This window comes from Struthio camelus, chromosome 16 (assembly GCF_040807025.1).
Source record: "Struthio camelus isolate bStrCam1 chromosome 16, bStrCam1.hap1, whole genome shotgun sequence".
Classification (NCBI taxonomy): Eukaryota; Metazoa; Chordata; class Aves; order Struthioniformes; family Struthionidae; genus Struthio; species Struthio camelus.
The window spans coordinates 20640666-20662457 of record NC_090957.1 but is presented as its reverse complement, the minus strand read 5'-3'; the positions used below and the strand labels follow the sequence as shown (position 1 = coordinate 20662457).

Here is a 21792-nt window from a genome sequence, read left to right as displayed (position 1 = left end):
ACACCAGTCTTGAATAGCTACAGTGCTCAACCGAATTTTGGCGCACCCGCTTCCCCGGCAGGCTCCACCCCAGCGCGGCCAGGAGGATTCCCCGGGGCCAACAGCCCGGGGCCCGTCGCGGACCTCTACGGCACGGCCAGCCAGGACTCCGGCGTGGGCAACTACATAAGCGCCGCCAGCCCGCAGCCCGGCTCCGGCTTCGGCCACGGCATCGCGGTGAGTACCGGCGCGCGCGCGAGCCCGCTGCCCGGCACGCGGCTCCCCGTTGCATGTCGTCTCTCGGAGGCTGAGGGTGCGTTGCGTTGTTGCTGCGAACGAGCGCGGTGCGGAGCGCCCCTCAGCCCCGCCGCTGGGCCTAACCTGCCCGCCTCGCTAACCGGCCGCTTTCCCGACGGCGCGCTCGGTCGCCCTCGCTGCCGCTTGCATCGCAAACCGCGCTGCAAACGCTGGCGTGCCGCCTCCCGCTGCGGTCCGGACTTGACGTGTCGCAAAAGGCCGTACTGAATAGCGAGGGGCTTGCGCCGGCCGAGCCGCCCGCTCCGAGGGCTCGGCCGGCCGGCGGGACGCAGCCCGCCCCGCTGCGCGCAGCCCCCGGGTTCAGGGGGCATCGGCGGGTGGAAGTTAGCATGAGCTGTCCTCGTTTGCCCAACTCGTGCATAACTCCTGGCCAGTCACTGTACTGCCAACGGTCCTTAAAATTTGCAGGTCGCAAGTAAGTCACTTCCCTTTTGTTGTCAAGTCACTGGAAAAATATTTCTTTAATGCTACGTGGTTCTGTAATCTAACTAATTATGGGCGATGGCGATTTGCTTAACCAAACTGCATGCTGTTTCTCAGATTGTGTTGTTTTACCTGTGTGCGTTAGCATGAATGTGGTTGAACCTCTGTAGTGGCTGTCAGTCTCTGAAACGGAAAACCAGCAACCTAAAGGGCTCTTCTCCTTTTTTTAATGCGAGAATGAGAAATTGTTTGTTTTCTCCTCCTGTAAATTAGACATGTCAAAGCACAGAGAACGCCCCTACGAGTCCTCAGACTAAATAGAGGATATCGTACTTTGACCAAATTGGATGAGTTGGGGGTAAGCTGGGAGTGCAGACAAAGTTCCCGAAACTGAATTACGTTATGTTTATGGTGTAAAAAATGAGCACACCCCTCCCCCCAAAAAGCCTAGAAAAATCTTCTGCCTTCCATTTGTGCCCTCCTGTTTGAACTCGTGGTTCCCTCATAAGGTCACCTACATGCCTTGAGAGCCTTTGGATCAATCCTGGTGTGAAATTCTGCTAAGAGCTGCATCAATTTAAACTGCCATCTATCACCACTTGAAACACCCCTTCCTTCCATTTTTACCTAAAGAAAAAGCCCTGTTTGTTCTTGAAAACTTGCGCTCTCTGACCGCAGTGACATCTTGATTTTTCAAGTAATAAGACACAAGATGCAATTCGTGGTATCCTGATTTGTCTGCACTAACGTTTCTTCAAAGAATTACTTTGTGTTTGACACGCAGATTGGCAGCCTCTTAATTTCTCCTGTCCCCCAATAACTGTAAAGAATCCAGTAGCCTTTTTTACACACACACACAGACGCACAAACACACACACACACGCATTTAACACTCTCCATTTACTAACCCTGATTTAAAAATAAAAAAGGAAAACCCAAAGTTTATTTTTGGAACTGGGGGAACGAGAAGATGACGGTCTCGGAAAGGTAACCGTCGAGTTCAGCCCCTCGAGTCATTAGTGACCAGAACAGCTTTCCGAAATACATATTCATGCTGGCAACACAGTCTTTCAAGTCCTTTGATAATTTCTTGCCAAAATTAATAATCATCTGTTCCCATGTATAGCGCACTGATGAACTTAACAATTGTACAATTTTAGGGACCTTTGATTGCAACGGCTTTTACAAATGGATACCATTGAAACGTTACACATGGTTGGTTGCCATCTCACTTGGAGGTATTACAGTATATACCATTTGTACTTTGTGCTAAACTACCATTTCCCTTATATTTACTTTAAGTGAACAGTTTTTATTCTTCATTTCGTCTTTCCTTGGCCTTTAATCATTCCTTTTTGTGATTTATTTTATTTAAATCAATCTCAGGGGTTGGAAACTGGAGAGCAGATCAGGAGCTAACACCTCGCCAAGTCAGCTCTCTGTGTTCAGCCTCGTGGGAGGCTGAAAAGCCCCCCAGAAACAACGGAGATCCCCGAAACCTTTGGGGAAACAAACAGGCGTCCGTTGACAGCATCACCGTGAGGGTTATCGATTCGCTGCGAGTGCAGCGAGCTAAAAATAGACGAGCCCCACTGCTTTATTGCAGAGAAAACCATCATTCTTAATTAAGTGCTGTACCAAATATTAAAGCTAAAAGATAACATTGTAACTAGTAACCATAGAGCAATTATCAAGATTAAAAAAAAATTAAACCTAAGCAAATTAAATTAAAGACATTACCTGAGTAATGCATCCTTGGATCGCTGCCAGTTTCCTACCCTTTGAACTAAGCTCAAGTTAATTAAATGTTTAAATTTTTTTTTTTTTTTTGGCCTTTGGCATATTCATCTCTGCAAACAAATACTCTTACACTGCGAATAGCGTAGGTGAGAAAAGTCAGGAGATGGAAATCCAGAGCTCTGCCCGTTGAGTCGCGCGGGCTCGCCGCCTGAGCTCTTTCGCCGTGCAGGCAACCGTAACGCGCACGACAAACTGTATTTCCCGGCCTTTAGCTCAGCGCTACCTGATCAGTGGCCCGTTGGTTTTACATTCAAAACCAGCGTATGAAATGGGAATTACAGTTAGTTGTGGGGCTGGGAGCTGGCCAGTACTTACGGAAAACATTTGGAGGCTTTAAACTGTAGAGAAAGAGATTTATATGTAAATACTGGTGGATAAAACTTCAGTATTTACTCTTCATCTCCCAATGTACGCACAAGGTTACCTGAAACTGTTGCGCGAATTGATTCGGTCCACCAAGGAATTTTTTTATGGGAAAGAAAAGAGGAAAAAAAAAAAAAAAGGCGTAAGCACCCTTGCTGTAAGGCTCGTTCCCGCTGGCGCGTATCCGCGCGCGCTGGGGGACCGGCGGGCCGGCGCGGCGGCGCTCCCCAGGCGAATACGTTATAATCGTTTTACCCCTCCCGCAACGCATCAAACTGTAGCCGTCGTTCACTGGCCAGCGTTAGCGCTCAGACCATTAATGACTTAAAAACAGAAAGCGCTTCTAACGTTGCTCATTACTAACTAAAACAGATTTTGAGAGGAGGAAAGGAGCCTTATTATCGGACCCTCGAGGGCCAGTTTTCGGCGTGGCAGCGCGCCCCGCGGCGGCCCCGGGCTGCAGCCCGCGACGGCGCCCGTCGGCTTACGGGGGGGCCCCGCGGCGGCGCCGGAAACCGCCCCTTTCCCCCAAAAAGCAGCGCCCGCCCTCCAGGGCCTTCCGCGGGCAAGAGAGAACCGAGGCCTCGGCGGCCGGTGGGCCAGCGGGCGCCTCGGGGGCTTCCCCCTTTGACCTAGGGCGCCGCGTTTCGTTGTGCCCGAACGGCCCCAGGGCGAAAACCCCGACGGGGCCGGGGGGGGGGGGGCAGGCCGGCCCGGCCGGCCCCCGACCCCCTTCCCCTGGCGCGGTGCCGGGCTGCCGAGCGCCGGCCCCGAGGCAGGGGCGCGCGCGGGGTCGGGGCCGGCCGGCGGCGGCAGGGTCCGCGCGGCGCACCTCAACGGCTCCTTCTCTCCTGTGCGTGCTGTGTGTGGCTGTGCCCCCGCAGGGTCTGTCGGGATGTCCGGGCAAGGCAGGGCGAAGCTTCTGAGCGGTCCCACGCTTGGGTGACGCCGTCGGACTCGGAGCGCGACATCATCCCCCATCACGCGGACTGGAGGTGGCACTCTACGGACTTAGGTTGTTGCAAATCTCTCTCATCATCTCATGAATCTGCTGTACTATAAAAACAACAGCTTTTAAAGTATGTACATAGAATCCATTTCTTGTTCGTTTTATTTTCTTGATGGGTTCCCCCCCCCTCCCCTTTTTAAACCTATTCAAATCACGTTTTTTCGTAGCGTTTTGACATAGTCTCGTAGTCATGTAGTTCTGATTCTTTGTGTATCTAGGAAGAGCCTAACCATAGTATAACTGTTTATATTAAGAGTTTTCTTTCTTTTTCTCCCCCCACCCCCACCCCCACCCCCCTTTTTCCTTTTGTTTTATGTAGTTGTTGTTGCTTAAAGGATGCTGAGATGGTAACGCGATTCTCAGCCTTTTGGTACCAATTCTGCAGCGGTAAACCTGGCGGGTGGAGGCACACACTGAATTGGCGGTGGCGCGGTGCAGCGGGCGGGCTGACGGGAAGGCTCTAGTTTGCGTGTCTGGGAGCCGAGCGCGTACTTGAGTAGCAGGTTCTCTAGCCGGTCTTTTCGTTTGTGATGTCTTTGTTAACCTGATTATATCTATTTTCGGCAATAAGGTAAGGACTGCAAAATTTTGTGGGTCCTTTTTCTATAAGTGCTTTTTTTTGTTGAAAGAGGTGATATAAGGTTTTTTGAAATTGTGAATTCTGAAAAAAATACTGTAAATACAATTCCATTAACTACATATAAACTATTAAGAAAGAGAAATACAAACTATTTTTGTGATGGAGTCAGTCTAAGGCAGTTTCGCTATTAAAATGGAAGAAAAAAATTAAAGTTTTAAACTTTTAGATCAACTGCCAGAGCTGGCCCATAGGAGTTAGATTAACACTGTTTAGCTTGCTCTGTAGGTGTGTTAGACCTTCGAACTGTCCTAGCGTCATACCAGCATATTATCTAGTCATATGTGCACAGCTTAAAAAGTAACAGTCTAGTTATATTTTTAATTTAAGAACTGCTTTTCCCAAGACTGAAAAAGAAGCTACGGTTTTAATATTTAACGCATTTAAAGTTCAAAGCACACTTTTTTTTTTTTAGTTGTTATTTTAAATTAGATCAACTTGCTGTCCAGTCATTTCAGCTGCTCTGTGCATCCTACAAAGCTCTGGCAGGAAGAGGTCCCTCTTCGGTGTTTAACGTGCTGTAGGAAGAGCGGTTTTAAAGCTTGCATTGTTACCTTTTTTATCCATTATTTTCTGTATTAACAAATTAGGAAAGCAACTTTGTTTTTGGGAATACCTCAGTGCTACAAGTATCACCCTAGAAGCAATGGAAGATTTTAATTTATTGTAGTTGTAAACAGAATTTTAAAAAAATAAAGTATAAAACATCATTGCACTGTGACTGGTAGGGGAAAAACTGACAGTTTCCTATTTGCACATGTTTAATATTTGGCTGTTATATATATGGTCCTCTGTTGGGGGAGGAAACTTATGAAGGATATTTTTTAATTTAATTTTTTTAATATTGGTAAATAGGCCTGCAACAGCAAAATAGAAGTACAACATGGTAGGTGGCATTAAGAACATACTGTAGTGTGGATATATTTCTTCTTTTTTTAACGTAATATTGACAAGTTTTATTAATATTTTTTTAAATTGTTACGTTTATAAATTTGGTACTTTAGGTACAGCCAGTATAAGACACTGAATGCGACATTTGTTAAAAAGAGCTGCTGCACTCCTATTTTTGTAAATTTTACTAACAAGTAGACTAATGTAGACATTCAATAGACAAGGTAGAGCAAGGCATCTTTAACAAAAACAAGGCACCATACTGCTAACGGAAAGGAGAAAACCTTGTTTTTCTTGTTTTTAAAAAAGAATCATGCTTTTTTGTGTAATATTTTAGGTTTTTTTCTTATTTCAGAACAACCAGGTTTAAGCAAAATGCTGGACGCTTTTTAAATATTGAGACTTGATCAAGTAATAAAATAAATAAAACGATTCTTTAAAAAATAAAAACTAAAAAAAACAACAAACCAAATTCCCTGAAAGTCAATGTATAAGTCAGGGAATTTTTTATTGCTATTTTGTCAATGTTGATGATGTACTGTACTACCAGTTGGTTTTCCTCTCCATTCCCGATCACCTCATAGACTATTCTTTGTTGATCATTGTTGTATGTTAATAGTGTATAAAATGGCTATCTTGTAAGAGTGCTGTCCTGATGCTAGTGTAGTGACTTTCCCCCCCTCTTTCTCTCCTCCTCTTCTAGTACATATTGGTAGGTGTATCGTAATTAAGGTTAAAAATTTAGATGTAGTTATTCAGATTTAGGACCAGTAAGGATAGAACTTTCTCTTATTTAAGAAAAAAAAAATGCTAATAATTTTGGGAAGGTTTTCCTTTTCTTTCTCTTCCTTTTTTCTTTTTCTTTTTCTTTTTTTTTTCCTTTCTCTTGTTTTCTTCTTTTTTGCTGATCTGATGCGGTTTCAACTAACCAAAGGTCTCACATTGTTAAAAATGCTGGCAAACTCTTAAGGCATTTTGTAGATCCCCACCCTTGACTTTGAAAAGGGGATGTGCCATACTACCTTAAATGCTAATGCTAGATATGCAAAACTGGATTTTTTTAATTTATTTTTTAAAAGAGGGAGGCACGGTATATTAAAACGATTTTACTAAGAGAAAAAAAATATTTTTTTAAGAATGCTCAGAAGAAATTGCTAATCTGTGTGAATATGTTTTAGATGTTTATATACCTTTTGAAAAGTCCCAGTGGCCCATAGCACAAATGTCGTGGAATCCGATATGTTTTCGATGTGGCTACCTAGACTAAGGTTCACTTTAGTCCCCCGCTCATCTAGAACTCCATTTCAGAGGGGGTTTTGTTTGTTTGTTTGTTTGTTTGGGGGTTTTTTATAAATTTTCAGCACAAAGGTTCAGCTACATCTTTATTTTAGTCAAGCACAGTGAGAGAACGCACAGATTGGACGGCTATTGCCCTTTTCTTTCCTGGTATCTCATATAGACCCGCTACCCCTGGAGCGACCAAAAAGAGAGAGACAGACAGACAGACAGACAGACAGATTTCTATCTAGTTGTGCGACATGGGCACCAAAAGCACCTCCAGCCCTGCCCCAAAGCCTGGGCCGCGCCGGGGCGGCAGGTTTCCGGCCGCGTTACCGTGCCGCCGAGGCGGTGGGACAATTTTGATTGCTAAACACAGCGTAAATTTTGGCAGGAATTGTAGAAATCCAGAAGAATTTAGATGACCGGGTAACTACCCTCCCCCGCTTCAAACAACGAAAAAAAAGTCATTGGTGATTGGCTTGATTAAGATGAAGCCTGATCTGTCCTTTTTTGTTTCTTCTACTTCATAAATGTTCATTTTAAGTTGAATTTGTAGCTTGGACTTTAAGGTAGCATGGCTCTCTTGCTGTCAGTTTGTTTCTTTCGTCGCGCAGCGGCGTGCCGCCGGTGCACGTCGCGCACCTCGCTAGACTAGGTGAATCATCGGGTGATTGTTGGTAATAATGACCTGAAAGGTGTTCAGATTTTCTTCTTCCCTCACCTGCTATAAAACCTGTAATGCTGTTTTCATCTTGAGTGTGAATGAGGGCTAGTGACTTCAGCCACAGTTACCTTCCTGTTTCGTTTTTGCCATTCACTCAATGCAACATAATCAATAATAAAGCAATATAGTTTACTACATTTTTACTGAAGGCCAGCCATGGTTATGTATGATATTGCATATGAAACTGTTTACAAAGAAAACACTAACTCATAGCTGTCTTTTATGCTATGGAAATGTCTCTTGGGTGGAACTTTCTGCATTTTTTTTTCCAGTGTTTTGTTTTGTTTTGTTTTTTAAGCAAAATAGTTCAAACAGCGAGCAAAAGTTAGCGCAAGCGTAAGAGACAGCGAGCGCTGCAGGCGCGCTGGCCGACGGCGGGCTGCCTGCCTGCGCTGTAGAGTTTCATACGTACCGAATCTGGCTCCAGCCCGTTTCTGCCTGCGGACGCTACGTCAGGAGGTTCTGTAAGCTAAGCAATACTTTAATACTGTAACACAATTCACCAAAAACTGAACCAAGTCGTTGGCGAGAGTAGATCGGCTCACGGTTCCCGAGCAGTCAGAACGTGCTGTCCTGAGCGGGTCTCGCTTCAGATCAGTGCCCAAACCCGAGCAGGAAGCCGAGAAGCAGGAGGCGCCCGGCTAGGGGAAGCCGAGCTCTGTACATACGCGTAGCGCCGCGCGGGATCGCTCTGTGTCGCCGTGACCGTAGTAGGTAGCGAGTCTGCGTCGTCCTGTGTCGTACACGGTCCCAGCTCCATCAGTACTAGAGTGCGGGTCTAGCATTGCGGGTGGTCATAAACGTACCTACATAAACTCTGGCACAGTGGCAGGCCTAGCCCTTCCTTTTATACTTTAGTATGAACTGATGAGAACTTTGGTAGTGACTTTTTTTTTTATATATATACATATATATATGTATCTATATATATCAAGCATCTTTCAGGTCTCTGTGTATGGCTTTCTGAAGCCCTGTTGTAAAATACTATGTGGATGGGGGTCTCTCACATCACAGATGTGGAAAGTATAATTTTATATTTGTATTTTCAAATAAATAAGTTTGTGAAAGGTTTCCATCCTCTACTGTGGTCCAGAAATCAATGTGTTTGTCTGACAAAAAAAAAAAAAAAAAACAATAAACTGTTTTGAACAGAGCCGCGCAGTCCCTTTCTTTGGGGGCGGGCGAACCGTTGCTTCCCGGCACTTTGCCGCGGCGCCGGCCGCCACCGCGTCCCCGGGGCAAGGCAGCCGCCAAGGAAGGCAGCGTCGCCCTCGCCCAGCTCCTGGCCGGGCAGGCGCGATGCGCGGCGGCGGCGGCGGACGAGGAGGAGGCCGGGGAGGAAGAGCGCCAGCTGCGGCGGCCAAGCCGACGGAGGCGGCGCGCGGGAGCCAGGCCGCCGCGGGAGCCGGCCGGAGCGCTGGCACCGGCCCCGGGCTTTGGCCACCGTCCGATGGGCCGTCGGGGGAGCGGCCGGGGGGAAGGTTAATTGAAAAATAAAACAAAACCTGAGTCCTGAGTGGGCCAACACCCCCTGCCCCCCGTGCCACGGCTCTGGTGCTGCAGCACCAGGTTTCAATCCCCCTCCTTCTTTTTTTTTTTTTTTGTTTTCCCCCTCTCCCCTTCTTTTTATCTCAAATGGTCATGAGATTGTACCCAGGGTGGCGCTGGGGTCTGCAACAGCCACAGCAGCGCCCGCGGCACACGGCGGTGCCGGCCGGGCCGCGGGGGCTGCGCTGGGCACCGGCCGGCCAACACCCGGCTGCCTGGAGAGCTGCCACCGACCCCAACAGGCATTGGTGGTATTCACGCACGCGCGCGCGCGCGCACATACACGAGCGCACATATATATGTATGTTTTATATATATATAATGTATTATATAGCATCATTATATATATTTAATATATGAAATAATATATATATAATATATGCACAAAAATACACCACACATACATATGCATACATACACACACACACATGCACATATACATATATGCACATATATAATGATATATTATGTATGTTATATATATACATACACACACAAAAATAATGCATACAAACACACAACACGCATGGGATATGTGTGTGTGTATGTATGTGTTTTATTTTTTTAGTTATAAAAACAGACGCAAGCCTCCGCGTGACAGCAGCACTCGCCTGGGTGTTCGGGGTCCCGGCTGCCCCGCCGGCGCTGCAGGTCGGGGCGGCGGCGGGGCGCTGCCTGCCCGGTGTCAGTCCCCGCCGGTGGCTCCCCGTTCGGCGGCTGGCCGGGGCGGCTGCGCGCGGAGGGGCCGGCGGCGCTGGCGGCCGGCTCGGCGCTGGCAAGCAGTCAACGCTTCAAGCCCTTAATGGGATTGATGATAAGCGAAGCCCCGAGGGAAAAATCAGATTAGGAAACCAAACGAAAATAGTTTAGGAAGTCCCGTTTGCTGCCGGTGGAAGAGGCTTGCGCGGCGCGGGCTGCAGGAGCCGGCCGGACTGCGGTGGTGCGGCGGGAGGCTGGGATCCGCCGCGGCGCTGAGCGCCTGCGGGCCAAACCCAAACCGAGCGTTTGCGTTCGCCTCCCAGCTACTGAAATCACCCAGCAGCCAAAACCCGGCTTGTAAAGTAAGCAAACGTTTCCCTTCCTTGTCAAATTAGTGCCCCGAGAACGAAAACGAGGGATATAAAGGTGAGTTACCACGCGCTCCTCCTGTCATTAACGTTTACGGCTGAGCGGTACCGGCGGGGTTTCGGCGTAACGGGGCCGTGCCCGGGCGTCGCGGCGGCCCAGCCCAGCCGGCGCGGGGCAGCGGGGCGCCGGGGCGCCGGGAGCCTGGACACCGGGACTCCCTGCCGCCAGGACTCTGGGGTGCTGGGACACCAGGACGCTGGGACACCGGGGCGCCGGGTCAGCCCCCCGCACCGCCATGCGGCTGCAGCAGCCCAGCCAGCCGTTCTTCACCAGCGCTCAAGCACTTCCGTTCGTTACGAGGGCCTCCCCCTTCGTAAGAAAGCCCAGCAAACGGGAGCGTGTTTCGCAGTGCATTTGCTCGGCAGCACGTTGACACCCGCCGCCCCGGCAGCACCACCCAGCGCCCTAAATCTGAGTCCGTGCTTACAATGCAAATGGCACCCCCCCCCCAACCCTGTCTGCTGTGCTGCCCGCAGCTATTTCAAGTAGCGTAAGACACGAAGCGTCATACACGGCTTTAGCTTTCAAGGGCGCCTGGGCTGTGGGTTTTTTTTTTTTTTTTGGTTGGTTGCAATGTGAAGTCAGCGCCTGGGTAGTGAGAGAGATTGTAATTCATTAGCTATTTGCAAAGGGCACCGATACTTGACTTCATTTTCAAATCAGTCGAAGCCTGATTTCCCCGCTATTTACCTCCATTGCAGCCGGCTGTAATTAGCCGCGGCTCAGACTCCCACAGGTCAGGGCCGGTGTCTGGCACTTGAATCCGCTTCCCGGTAATTTCTTGTGTGCAGGGAGAACAAAAAGAAAATTAAAGTTTCTTTCCAGTGCATGTGAAAGCCCGTCTGGCCAGCGGGAGCGGGCAGGGCCGTGCCGGGGCTCCGTGCGCTCTCCTCGCGGCGGTGGGACGGCTGAAAGGAGACCCGCGCGCCGCGGCCCGGCCCGACACCCTGCTGCGGGGCGAGAGCCCGACTTCCGCCGCACGGCCGGAAAGACACGGGCCAGAGCGGGGGAACAGCGCGAGCTTGTGCTTCAGTGTCAAGGTGAGCTGTCCCGGGGGGGTTCCCGTGGCCCTGCCCGGGGGAACAGGCGCTGCTGGCACCCGGTTCCCGCGCTGCTGGTGCCCGGTTCCCGCGCTGCTGGTGCCCGGTTCCTGCGCTGCTGGTGCCCGGTTCCCACGCTGCTGGTGCCCGGTTCCCGCGCTGCTGGCGCCCGGTTCCCGCGCTGTCAGTGCCTGGTTCCCACACTGCCGGCACCCGGTTCCCGCGCTGCTGGTGCCCAGTTTCCACGCTGCTGACACCCGGTTCCCACGCTGCTGGTGCCCAGTTTCCACGCTGCTGACACCCGGTTCCCACGCTGTCGGTGCCTGGTTCCCACGCTGCTGGCACCCGGTTCCCGCGCTGCTGGTGCCCAGTTTCCACGCTGCCGGCACCCGGTTCCCACCCTGTCGGTGCCCGGTTCCCACGCTGCTGACACCCGGCTCCCACCCTGTCGGTGCCCGGTTCCCACGCTGCCGGCACCCGGTTCCCGCGCTGCTGGTGCCCAGTTTCCACGCTGCTGACACCCGGTTCCCACGCTGTCGGTGCCCGGTTCCCACGCTGCTGGCACCCGGTTCCTGCGCTGTCGGCGCCCGGTTCCTGCACTGTCAGTGCCTGGCTCCCACACTGCTGGAACCCGGTTCCCGCGCTGTCGGTGCCCAGTTCCCACGCTGCTGACACCCGGTTCCCGCGCTGCTGGCACCCAGTTCCCGTGCTGTCGGTGCCCAGTTCCCACACTGTCGGTGCCCGGTTCCCGCACTGCCGGTGCCCGGTTCCCGTGCTGCCAGTGGCTGGGTCCCATGCTGCTGGTGCCCAGTTCCCACACTGTTGGTGCCCGGTTCCTGTGCTGCTAGCGCCCGGTTCCCACGCTGTCGGTGCCTCGTTCCCACGTTGTTGGTGCCCGGTTCCCACACTGCTGGCACCTGGTTCCCGCGCTGCTGGTGCCTGGTTCCCGCGCTGCCAGCGAGGGGTGGCCCAAACCCCAGAGCAGTGAGGGGGTGCCAGCGGGGGGGGGGTTGCTCGTGCAAAGCCGAAGGAGCGCCGGAAGAGCCATCTGCGGCGGGCAGCCAGGCGCCTTCCCTCGTGCTGCCAGACGTGGCTGTAAACACATCTTCCTGCCGCGCCGGAGCTGTTTGTATCAGCTTTTCGCAGATTTTTTTTTTGTTTGTTTTGCCTTGTGTCTTGTGGTAAGAGCACCATAAGGATTCTCTCCCCCTCTCTTTTTTTAATATATGTTAGTATCACGGATTTTCGGAGCTTGTTATCTGCTTATCTATTAAGAAATTAGCTAGAAAGGGAAAAAGGCGCCTCTTGGGCCAAATCGTGGCGCTCTGAGACAACCCGAGGCCCTCGGCGACGCAGATCACAAACGCATGAGGACTGTCGCGGCCTCAGAGCCACATATTGGCGGGACAGGACTTCCGCCTGGCAGCACCTTAGGGCTCCCCAGCGGGATGGCCCGCGGCGCCAGATGCGGCACACCCGGCGAGCCGCCAGCGCGGCGGGCGGCCGGGTGCTGCGGAGCGGCGAGAGCGGGCGGCCCGCGCGCGGCCTCGGCCTCCGGCCCGGCGCCGAGTGCCGTCACATACTGCGCGTCACTCGCCCGGGAGCGGGCGAGGGGCCCGTGCCGCCGCTCCGGCTCGGCAGTCAGTACTGATTAAAAGCTAGTTAAAGAGGCGATGAAGACTGAAGCGTGTATTAACCGCGTGACCCCCCCGCCCTGGCCCCCCAGACGCAGCTGCAGAGAGACCGGAGCAATTACGAACTCGTCGCTTACAGCGTGTCCCGTCCCCCCGCTGGCAGCGGCGGCCGGCGCGCGCGCAGGGCTGGGGCCGAGCTCCCTGCCCGGTCCCGAGCCGCCAAAAGCCGGTTTGCTCAGCTTCGGCCTGAAGAAAAGTGTTTCTCCTTTCCGGTGACCGACTGCGCTTGCAGCGCCTGACAGCTTTGAGAAGGGGCCCCGTGGACGGGGCACAACCGGGGCAAGCCAGCCGCGAGGCAGCAGGCGGCAAGCGCAGCCGGCGCGGGGCCGGCGCCCCTGCTGCAGGCGCCGGCGCTGCGCCTTCGTCCTCCGCGATCGCCCGCTGCTGCGCCGTCTCTGCCGCCGGGAACGTTTCGAGTCTTGCACAGCACAGGCGTATTTTAGGAAAAAAAGGTCCCCAGTCTGTCATTTCCAAGCCGTGCGTCAGGTGTGTAGTTGTAAGAGGTGGAAGAAAGCAAGCGGAGGAGCGCCCGCGCTCACCTCCGCGTCCCCGCGCTCTCGCGGGATTGCTGCTCGCGCGCGGCGGCCTTGGCGCCCACAACGCCGCTCAGCCCGTCCCGGACCCGGCCCTGGCAATGCAAGGCCCCCGCGCGCCCGGGCCGCCGGCAGCGCGCGGCAGCTGTCGGCACGGGCGGCCGCGACTCGGGATCGGCGCGCGCTCTCGGCGCCGCAGCGACCGGCGGCGGTGCGGGAACAGCGCGCGAGTGCGCACGCCAGCGGCTCGGGCCGCGTAAGGCCACTGATGCAACCCAGACCAGGCGGCAACGTGCAACCCTTCGCTGCAAAACCAGCCGCCGGGTGCATCCCTGCAGCCGCCGGGTAAAAGCCGGCTCGGCTCGTCCTTCCGTGCATCGCAGTTTGCATCAATCAAAATAAAACGAGGTCCCAAACGCAGCCGAAGACGAGGACAAAGACGAAGGCTTTGCACGCCGAGGTATTGCACAATGCGCTGCCATTAGCAATCAGCATATCGGCGCCGCTTTGCCGCCCGCTTCATAGAAAATCAAGAGGCAAAATAATTGAGTCAATAGTGATCCGAAAGGATTGCTCCTTCAGCCCTATTCTTTTGCTAACAATTCTTCGGCAGGGCTGAAAATTCAAAAGCTCAGGGAATCAAAAAAGAATTGATTTGATTCAGAGCCTCAGCCTGGCCTGTATTTAACACATCATTTTTTTGCTCGCGCTACATATAATAGAAACTGTTGGGAGGCAGACGGGTTGCCTTTTGGGGCAGAGGGAGCTGGGCCGCGCACAAAGCCAGCCGCACAAGGGCAGGAGAATATTCTCGCCCTTCGGCTTTGCTGCGGAAAGGGGCCGCAGGCGCCGGACGCCCGTTTCGGTCGCCGCTCAGGGACCTTTATCCCACGGTGGCGCCCGGGTCCCCCGGCCACCTCTTGCCCCGCTCCAGGCAGCGCTCGGGGGGATAAAACAGGATCGCCGCAGAGAAAATTAAGCAAAGGGCCTGGTGACGCAGCCCAGGTCGGAGCTTTGTGGCCTCGCCGCTCCGCCGGCCCCGCAGCCGCGTCCGGGACGGCCGGCGCGGTCCAAGGGCACGAAACGCCACGCTGCGCCGGGGCGGCTTAACCACCGTGCACGGCCAGCAGATGCCATTTGAGCCCTCTTTTATCCAGGCCCTGACACACGATCACAAATAGGACCCTCGTGGCAGGCGGCAGCAGCACGGGACCCCCTGGCTCGGGGTCTTTGGCAGCCTCTCTTCCCCGCTTTCTTTTTAATTTAGCCTGCAAGAGGGGGCACACGAGCGTGGCCAGCGCCAGCACCGCGCGCGGCCAGCGAGACGGCAGCGGCTCCTCCGGCCGCGCTCGGGTTGCCGTGGTTTGCTAGCAAACGGGGGCCATAAGGAGCTCGGGCCGGTCGAGCCGCAGCCCCAGCGCCCCTACCAGCGCTGCGGTTCACGGCCCCACGCGCTGGAGAAGGCATTAAAACGTCAGTAACGACAGGTACATTCGGATAGTCCCTGCTCTCAGCAAACCTGAACCGGCTTCGGAACAAAAACCCGGCAGGAAGCACCGGGGCCCGGAGCCCGCGCGGCCCGACCGCCCGCTCTGCTCGCCGCGCCGTGCCGCGCCGCAGGCCCCGGCGGGACGGCTGCGAAGCGGCGCCTGCACCTTTAAGGCTATTAGGCTCTTAATGCAGTCCGTATGCTGTGTGCTGACACAGCGGGACGGCCACCGCCACCACCCAGGCAGCTGAGTTGATGTGTTGACGAGCAAGTCATGTTGCTATAATAAGAAGTGTTTATTTGAATAATAAGGTCAGGGAGTTAAGTAGTTGGTATTCCACTCATAGGAAGCAGTTTGCACAGTGTCACTAATAATTAAAGGGGTTTTTTGACTAATCTAGTTGCTCTTCCTAAATATACTCTACTCTGTTCAAGAAACTCATCAAAGCAGCGAAGTGATCTTCGAGGTTATTAATCTCCTTTGCTCCACAGCTGGAGCAAATTTATTTGCTTGAATTAGCATGTAATAAACTTATAATAAAGCTGCCATATCCCTTGCTTTGGAGATACAGTTTGTGTAATGGGTAGTTAAATCTAGGTAATGTAGCAATAGTCTTTAGGCTCAGAGATCAGAGCAAAATAATTTTAAAAAAAGCGTATCGCTGCGTTATCTCTAGTGCTGGGGTTGCAACGCGCTGCCTGCCAAGGAGCTCCAGCCCCGCCAAACCCGTTACAGCTCGGCGAGGGGACAAGGGGGCGAGTTTCCGCGGTGGGGCAGCGGCGCTGCTGCCCGGCGCTGCCGGCGGCTCGCGGGGAAGGCGCAGAGCCCCCGCCGAGGGAAGCACCGGCGCCGCAGCAAAAACAGCTAAAAAAGGGGCGACCGAGGGCTTGGGGAAGTGAAGGTGGAGGAAGGCTCCCCCCGCTCTCGGGGCGACGGCCGCCCGCCTCCCCGGGCAGCAGGAGCCGAGCAGAGGGCGTTCAGCCCTGATTTCTGCGCCTCGGTCTCCTCCCGACCCAAAAAAGAGGCGGTTTGGAGGGCTCCTTAGCAGCTCTCTGGCCAGGGCAAAGGCGGGAGCTGGCCCAGGAGGCCCCGGCCCCCGCTGCATGCAGGACCCGCCGGGAAAAGGCTCCCTTGGAGCGACTCCGGACACGGCACCGCCGGCGGGCAAGGCTGCCCCGGCCCCCTGCTCTGGCTGAGCCGGAGCCCAGAGCGCTTCTCCTCGCGCCGGCGCCGCGCTGCGCTGGGTAAGGGCCTGGGCATTAGCCAGAGGTGTCAGCGCCGTTAGACAGGGTATTAAGGAGGTGTCAGTGGTGAAATAGCTGGGATTACAGTAAAGTCTAAATAAGGTGTAAAATAAAACCAAAGGTGATAAAGTCATTGATAAGAAAAGCTGGAGAAAAATAGGAGAGCAATTATTTTTCATCCCGGTTGTTCAGCCCCGGAGTGCATTATTTGTGGCTTTGCAAAGGCTTAGGGAAGAGCCTTTTTTTTTTTTCCTTTCTCCTTCCCCTTTCCTCTGGGTATTCTCTCGCGGCGCTGTGCCGGCTGGCTGGCGCGGGGGCGCCCCTCACCCCGGCGTCTGGGCGCCCCGCTCCCCTCCCAGGGCCGCAAGAAGCAGGCCGTGGCAGGTGCCCCAGGCGGAGCGTTTGGTTTCGTGCGGCAGGCGCGGGCGGACGCTGGCCTCGGCCTGGCCGCGAGCGCGTTTCCCAGGCCCCGCGGCAGGGGTTCGCCGCCGGACGCCCGACGGAGCGGCGGGCGAGCCCGGACCCCGGCGCCGCCGGCCTCGAGGAGCTACAGGCATCTAGCGCGGCACCGTCGCTGGACACCCTGCAAGCGGTTTGGCCGCGGCGGCGGGGCTGGTTTGGCCGGGCCGTAACGGAGGCAATTGAGGAGGCAATTATGTGTCTCGAGCCTTTTGCACGGCCCAAAACTTGCGGGCAGCCCGACAGCCGCGGAGGCGTTGTAAGCGGTGAACGAATACAAGCACCAGGTTAACGCGCTGCTCAAGCGAAACCCGGGCGAGCCCCGGGGCCGCCAGCTTGGGGCGCCTTCCCTCGTTACGCCCTTCAGCAGTAACGTCTGTAAAACCGCGGCGTCCGCGCCGGGGGACGAGCTCACGGCGACGTCACGTCTCGTCTCCGAACGCGTCCCCAGGGCGGCCGGGCCAGGGAGCACCGGGAACGACCGCGCCATTCCCGCGATCTGGGCACGGAAAGCACCCGCCGGGATGCCCCGCGCGCCGGGCTGGCCATAGCCCAGGCAGCCCTCTCGGTGGGAAGGGTCTTGTTCCACCAAAATAGGTATAAGTTAGCGCATGGGACCCCCCCAAAGCAGCCACCCCCTCCCGGTGCCGCTTTTGCAGCATCCAGCACGGGAAACCGCCCTCCTCTTGCAGACGAAGGTGCCGGGAACACGCACGTGACTGCTAACCAAGGCCTGCGAAAGGGAAATAAGTCCTTATTTTTTCACCTGTGCTAGTTCAGACGCAAGCAGGGCCCCGCCGCAGCGCGTCAGCCCGGCGTCCCGCCGGCCCCAGGAGCTCTCCCAGCCACCGCAGCCCGCCGCGACCGAGCTGCGCGGCCCGTCCTGCCTCAGTTTCCCCTTGGCCGAGGGCCGGGAGCGCGGCCGGCGGCGCGCGTGCATCGCGCTGCTGAGGCAAATAAATTATTTCTTTCTTTCCCCCCCCCCCCGCCCCCCCGCGAGGGCATTAAAGGTTTAGCGCAAGCACGCAGCTGTGGGCGCGCGCCCCCGGCGCGGGGCGGCCGGGCCCCGCCACGGGTCCAGCAGCGCGCGCCCACTTTCTTGTCTTTTTGTAAGCATAAAACCCTTCATATTTATGAACAGCTCTGGCACCACCATATGCTGTGCTCCTTTTCCATATATGAAACAAGCTGTTTTCAGGCCTTTTAATTATACAAAACCGAGCAAAGTCTTAGTAGAACAATTAGATAAAGGGGAAGAAGGGAAATAATTTCTCCCCGGAATAGAGGCAATTACAAGGATTTCCTTCCCCTCCTAAGGAACACACAGAGGGGTTGAATTTGGGGCCGGATCTGTCCGTTGCAGGCGGCGGAGGGGCGAAGCGGAGGGGCGAAGCGCGGGGCCGCCGCGCGCCGTCCGGCTGTTGGCCTTCAACGACCCCGGCCGCGGAGTTTCTTTTTCTCATTTACGGCTGAATTGATTTTTACGCCGACAAGTGCGCGGGAGCGCTGGCTGCGTACGCGGCCCTGGACGCCAAAACTCTTCGGATTCCGCTGTCCTTCACATCGCTAGGTAGAAGGCTCCGGACCATAAACTGGAAAGTCACCGTATTCGGTGCCACGGCCCCGACGCCCCCGTGATTGCGGCATTCACAGTCCGGATCGACCTGGCTCAGCTATTTCAAAGCTGCCAGCTCTTATTACCGGCGCTCGCAGCACGAGCCGACCGAGATAAAACAGCAATTTCATGAGTCCCTCCGCGCGCGCGCATCGTGTGCACGCGTAACGCCCGTACCCCGGTCGCCTTGCTTTAGGAAAGATGAACAGATCACAGCGGGACCGTAAGGCTGGGGGACGAGAGGAAAGCAGCCGAGGACTGCCAGGACGGCTCGGCGGCGGGTCCCCAGCGCCCCAAACCCTGCCGTCCATCACGGGCTCTCACCGGGATTTAAATAGCATCGCCCCCCCCCCCCAACACGCACGCGTCGGTAGCTGGGCCGCAGGGTAGGGAAGGTCAACAGCTTAGGGAAAGAGGGGGCTGCAGCGGGCCCCCCCCCCCGCTCCTACGGGTTATTTCCCCTGTGCAAAATGCCAGCGCTCTGAACAACCAAACGCTCCTGCTGCGCCCCAGAAATTGCCACCTACGGCTAAAACGCCCCAATTTTAAATGCGTCCTCAAGTCAATCTCTGTAAACTGCACGTTGAACATCATCGATCAGCCCTGGAGCGGCCCAAAGCGGTGCGCTGGGCACAGACGGGCCAAACCGGAACAGCAAGCCCGAAAGCCCGAAAGGGCTGGACGCCGGCGGGCTGGCGCCACGGGCGCAGCGGCGAGGCGCCCGCCGAGCGCCGCCGGGAACCTCCAGGCCGGCCCCAGGCTCCGCGCCGGCCCCGGGCTCTGCTGGGCTTCTGGCAGGAGCCGGAGTCGAGCGAGGAAAATACCATCTGTGTTTCCGTCTTGTGGGATTTAATTGGTTTTCGTAGAATAATTACAATAATAACAACAACAACAACAACAACAAGAAAAACGCCGTACGGGAGAGGGGGAAGACAGGGATCATCACAGACGAGCGGAGAGGACATTTCCGCCGTATTTATTGCGCTACCTCATTGCACGTTCACCCCCCCGTCGTGTCCGGCGACAAGAGCAGAGACCTGCGAGCCCAGCGACTCGCGTCCCCGCGCCGCGCGGCGCCCTTCTCCCTCCCGGCGCGGGGCGGGATTTCGCCGGCCGGCCGGGGCCGCTTTCCCGCCAGGCCCTGGCACGTGGCAGGCCCGGTGCGGTGCGGCGCGCTGCCGGGCGGCCGGCGACCTGGCAGCGAGGTGCCGGCACCGGAGGACGCGACCGAAGCGCCCCGGCTAACTTTCCTGCCTGCCCGCGGCACCCCACCACGGCGCTGAATTTTATTCTTCAGGCAGGAAACGGCGCCTTGCTCTGCTCTGGGATCGGCCCAGGAGCCCCAGCTTTGCCCCGGCCGCCGTCGGGGAGACGTTCACCACCTGCAGACAAAGGTTTTTCCATCCTGCCAGACCCCACCGGGGCCGCTGGGACGCCCCCTTTCACCCCCGGCTCCCCCACGTCTAAGCAAAACCCCGGCCCCGGGAGCAGAGCCGCGGCCCTCTGCGCCGGCCCTGCGTCCGGGAGGGTCCCCTGCCCGAAAGGCTGCAGCCGTCTGCTTTACGTGATGCTGCCGGCAACCGCCTTCATCTGCAAAGTTTCCTCCGTGAAACGAGACCAGCAAACGTGTTCCCTGCCGGCCCGCCGCTCGGACGTCAGCGGCTCCCAGCAGCAGGCCGGTGAAGGTCGGCAGGGCGAACTCCCTCGGCTGCGACACATGTTTGCGAGATGGAATCAATATCCATAAGATCCGCGGCGGCACCAGTCACACTTACCGCGGGGAGAGCTTGGAAAGGGACGGAGCCTGCGCAGAGGCAGCGGCGGAAAAACCTCTGAGAGGAATAGTGCTACCAAAAAAAAGCACCATCTGTTCCACTGCTGCTGCTGCTGTTGCAGCCGCTTTTCAAATATTTCTTCTATTTGTTCTGGGATCGAGGAAGAAAATGAGCCATTCTGGGGGTTATTATTTTTTTGGCTTGCTTCGTCTGCTGCTGTGGGAGCCTCACAGGAGGCTGGTAGTCCAGTAACTTGCGTTAACAACAAAGACCAAGTACAGAGGAGGGCACTTAAGACTAAGAAGGAAAGAAAGTTAGTCGCTGTAGATGCACCAAAGCCCCCGTGGCGCCCGGCGCAGGACCTCCTTCTGCTCAGCTCACGCAAAACGCACGCACAACCCCTTCCGCCGCCACCGCGGCTGCCCTGTGCGGCGGGGGCACAGGTAAGCGGGTCAAAATCCTTCAATTTCCCGAGCGCTTCTGCTTTGTACATCCCACCGAAAACATCAGCGCAGTGGCAGTACAGATCTCAGCGCGTCGACGCGCACACACAAACCCTTGGCGCCAACAACGACGACTCAGTGAAGCAAATCGCAGAAGCTGTCTTCATGGGCCACGAGAACATCAGAAATGCTACACTGGGTTAAACCAGAACCGGGACGTACTGAGGACGAGCCAAAATCAGTAAGGGCAATGAAAGGCCCTTCACCATTCAAGTGCCACCAACGCCGTGAAACAGCACCCTCTCACTGCAGATCGCTCTGGGAGCCTGCTGCCTCCGTCGGGAAGGAGGCCGGCGGTGGGACATCTTGAGCGATGGATCCTTCATCGCACCCTGGAAACGCAGGGGCAGAGCTCAGGCCTAGGGAACGCACCGACTCGCCTCGTTTACAAAAACACACACTCAGGAAAACAGAAACGTCGCAGAAACATCCTAGGAAACGTCCCAGGCAAGGCCCTAGCTCCGGTGGAGGATGTTTAAAGAACCTTACAGAAGAGTTAAATGCGGACATGGGAGGGGGAAGGCGGAAAGCTCTGGTGCTTTCTTCTAGAGACGCCTTTGTCAGAGAACGTTAAACGCCTGTAACCTTATACCCGCAGTTTCCATGAGAGCGACAACTGCACCGCCAAGTAATTAAAGTTACACCATCAGGCTAGAGCTCTGGGATTTAGCGGGGTTGCCATCATCTGACAAAGGCTGAGTAGATTTCATACCTCAAAAACAAGGCCAAGAAAATGAAATAACTTTAGTCCTTTAGTGCTCGGTGAAATGCTCTAAGTGGCCTATGAATTGTGCTGTGTGTATTATGTGTTCAGGGCGAAGAGAAGCAATATCATTTGGGAGAGATGGTACATCTGTCTCAGGTATCTGGGGTAAAACAATCCCTGCCTGCCCCACAGCACCCTTGCAAACATAAAACGCAGCGACCGAGCCATTCCCTCTGCGTGCTTCTTAATTCCCACCGACTGCAGAGGCACCTACTGGTATGCAGAGAGAGTGCACTTGCACATCGGTGGGCAACACACAGGAATCTGAATTGCGAGGAGTTTGGGGGTGTAGGGAAACTCTGAGGCCCTTCATTAGGAGGGCTCTCATTAGGCAGAGGCTGGCTAACGGACAGCTCTGTGTCTAAGGCTTGGGCTGGGGCATGGAGATGGGGGGGGCGGTCACACCTCCATCATCTGGTATGATCACAGGCAAGGCATGTAATTCCTCTGTGCTTCAGTTTTCCCTTCTGCGAAACAGGGGCACCATTCCCCACCTACGCAATTTCAGCCCCCAAAGGGGCTCAGTTACTGCTGTGACAACACGATGTCCGAATTTAATGGCCACGTCGTAC

General features: G+C 55.2%; 1 protein-coding gene across 21 annotated transcripts in view; it reads left to right on the top strand.

Moving 5' to 3' along the window:
• The window catches only part of MSI2 (musashi RNA binding protein 2), a 286908-nt gene that overhangs the window by 262215 nt on the left and 2901 nt on the right, over nucleotides 1-21792 (top strand). For 9 of the 21 annotated variants that reach the window (XM_068909334.1, XM_068909329.1, XM_068909322.1 and 6 more), the window contains 3 exons: nucleotides 8-216; nucleotides 1881-1958; nucleotides 3768-3980. The exons of 1 other annotated variant lie outside the window; for it this stretch is intronic. In XM_068909334.1, coding sequence (XP_068765435.1) covers nucleotides 8-216; nucleotides 1881-1922 — 251 coding nt within the window. In that variant the 3' untranslated portion in view covers nucleotides 1923-1958; nucleotides 3768-3980. Of the gene's footprint in view, nucleotides 1-7; nucleotides 217-1880; nucleotides 1959-3767; nucleotides 3981-21792 lie in introns of those variants that run through there. 11 more of the 21 variants (XM_068909337.1, XM_068909332.1, XM_068909331.1 and 8 more) reach the window with 3 other exon arrangements.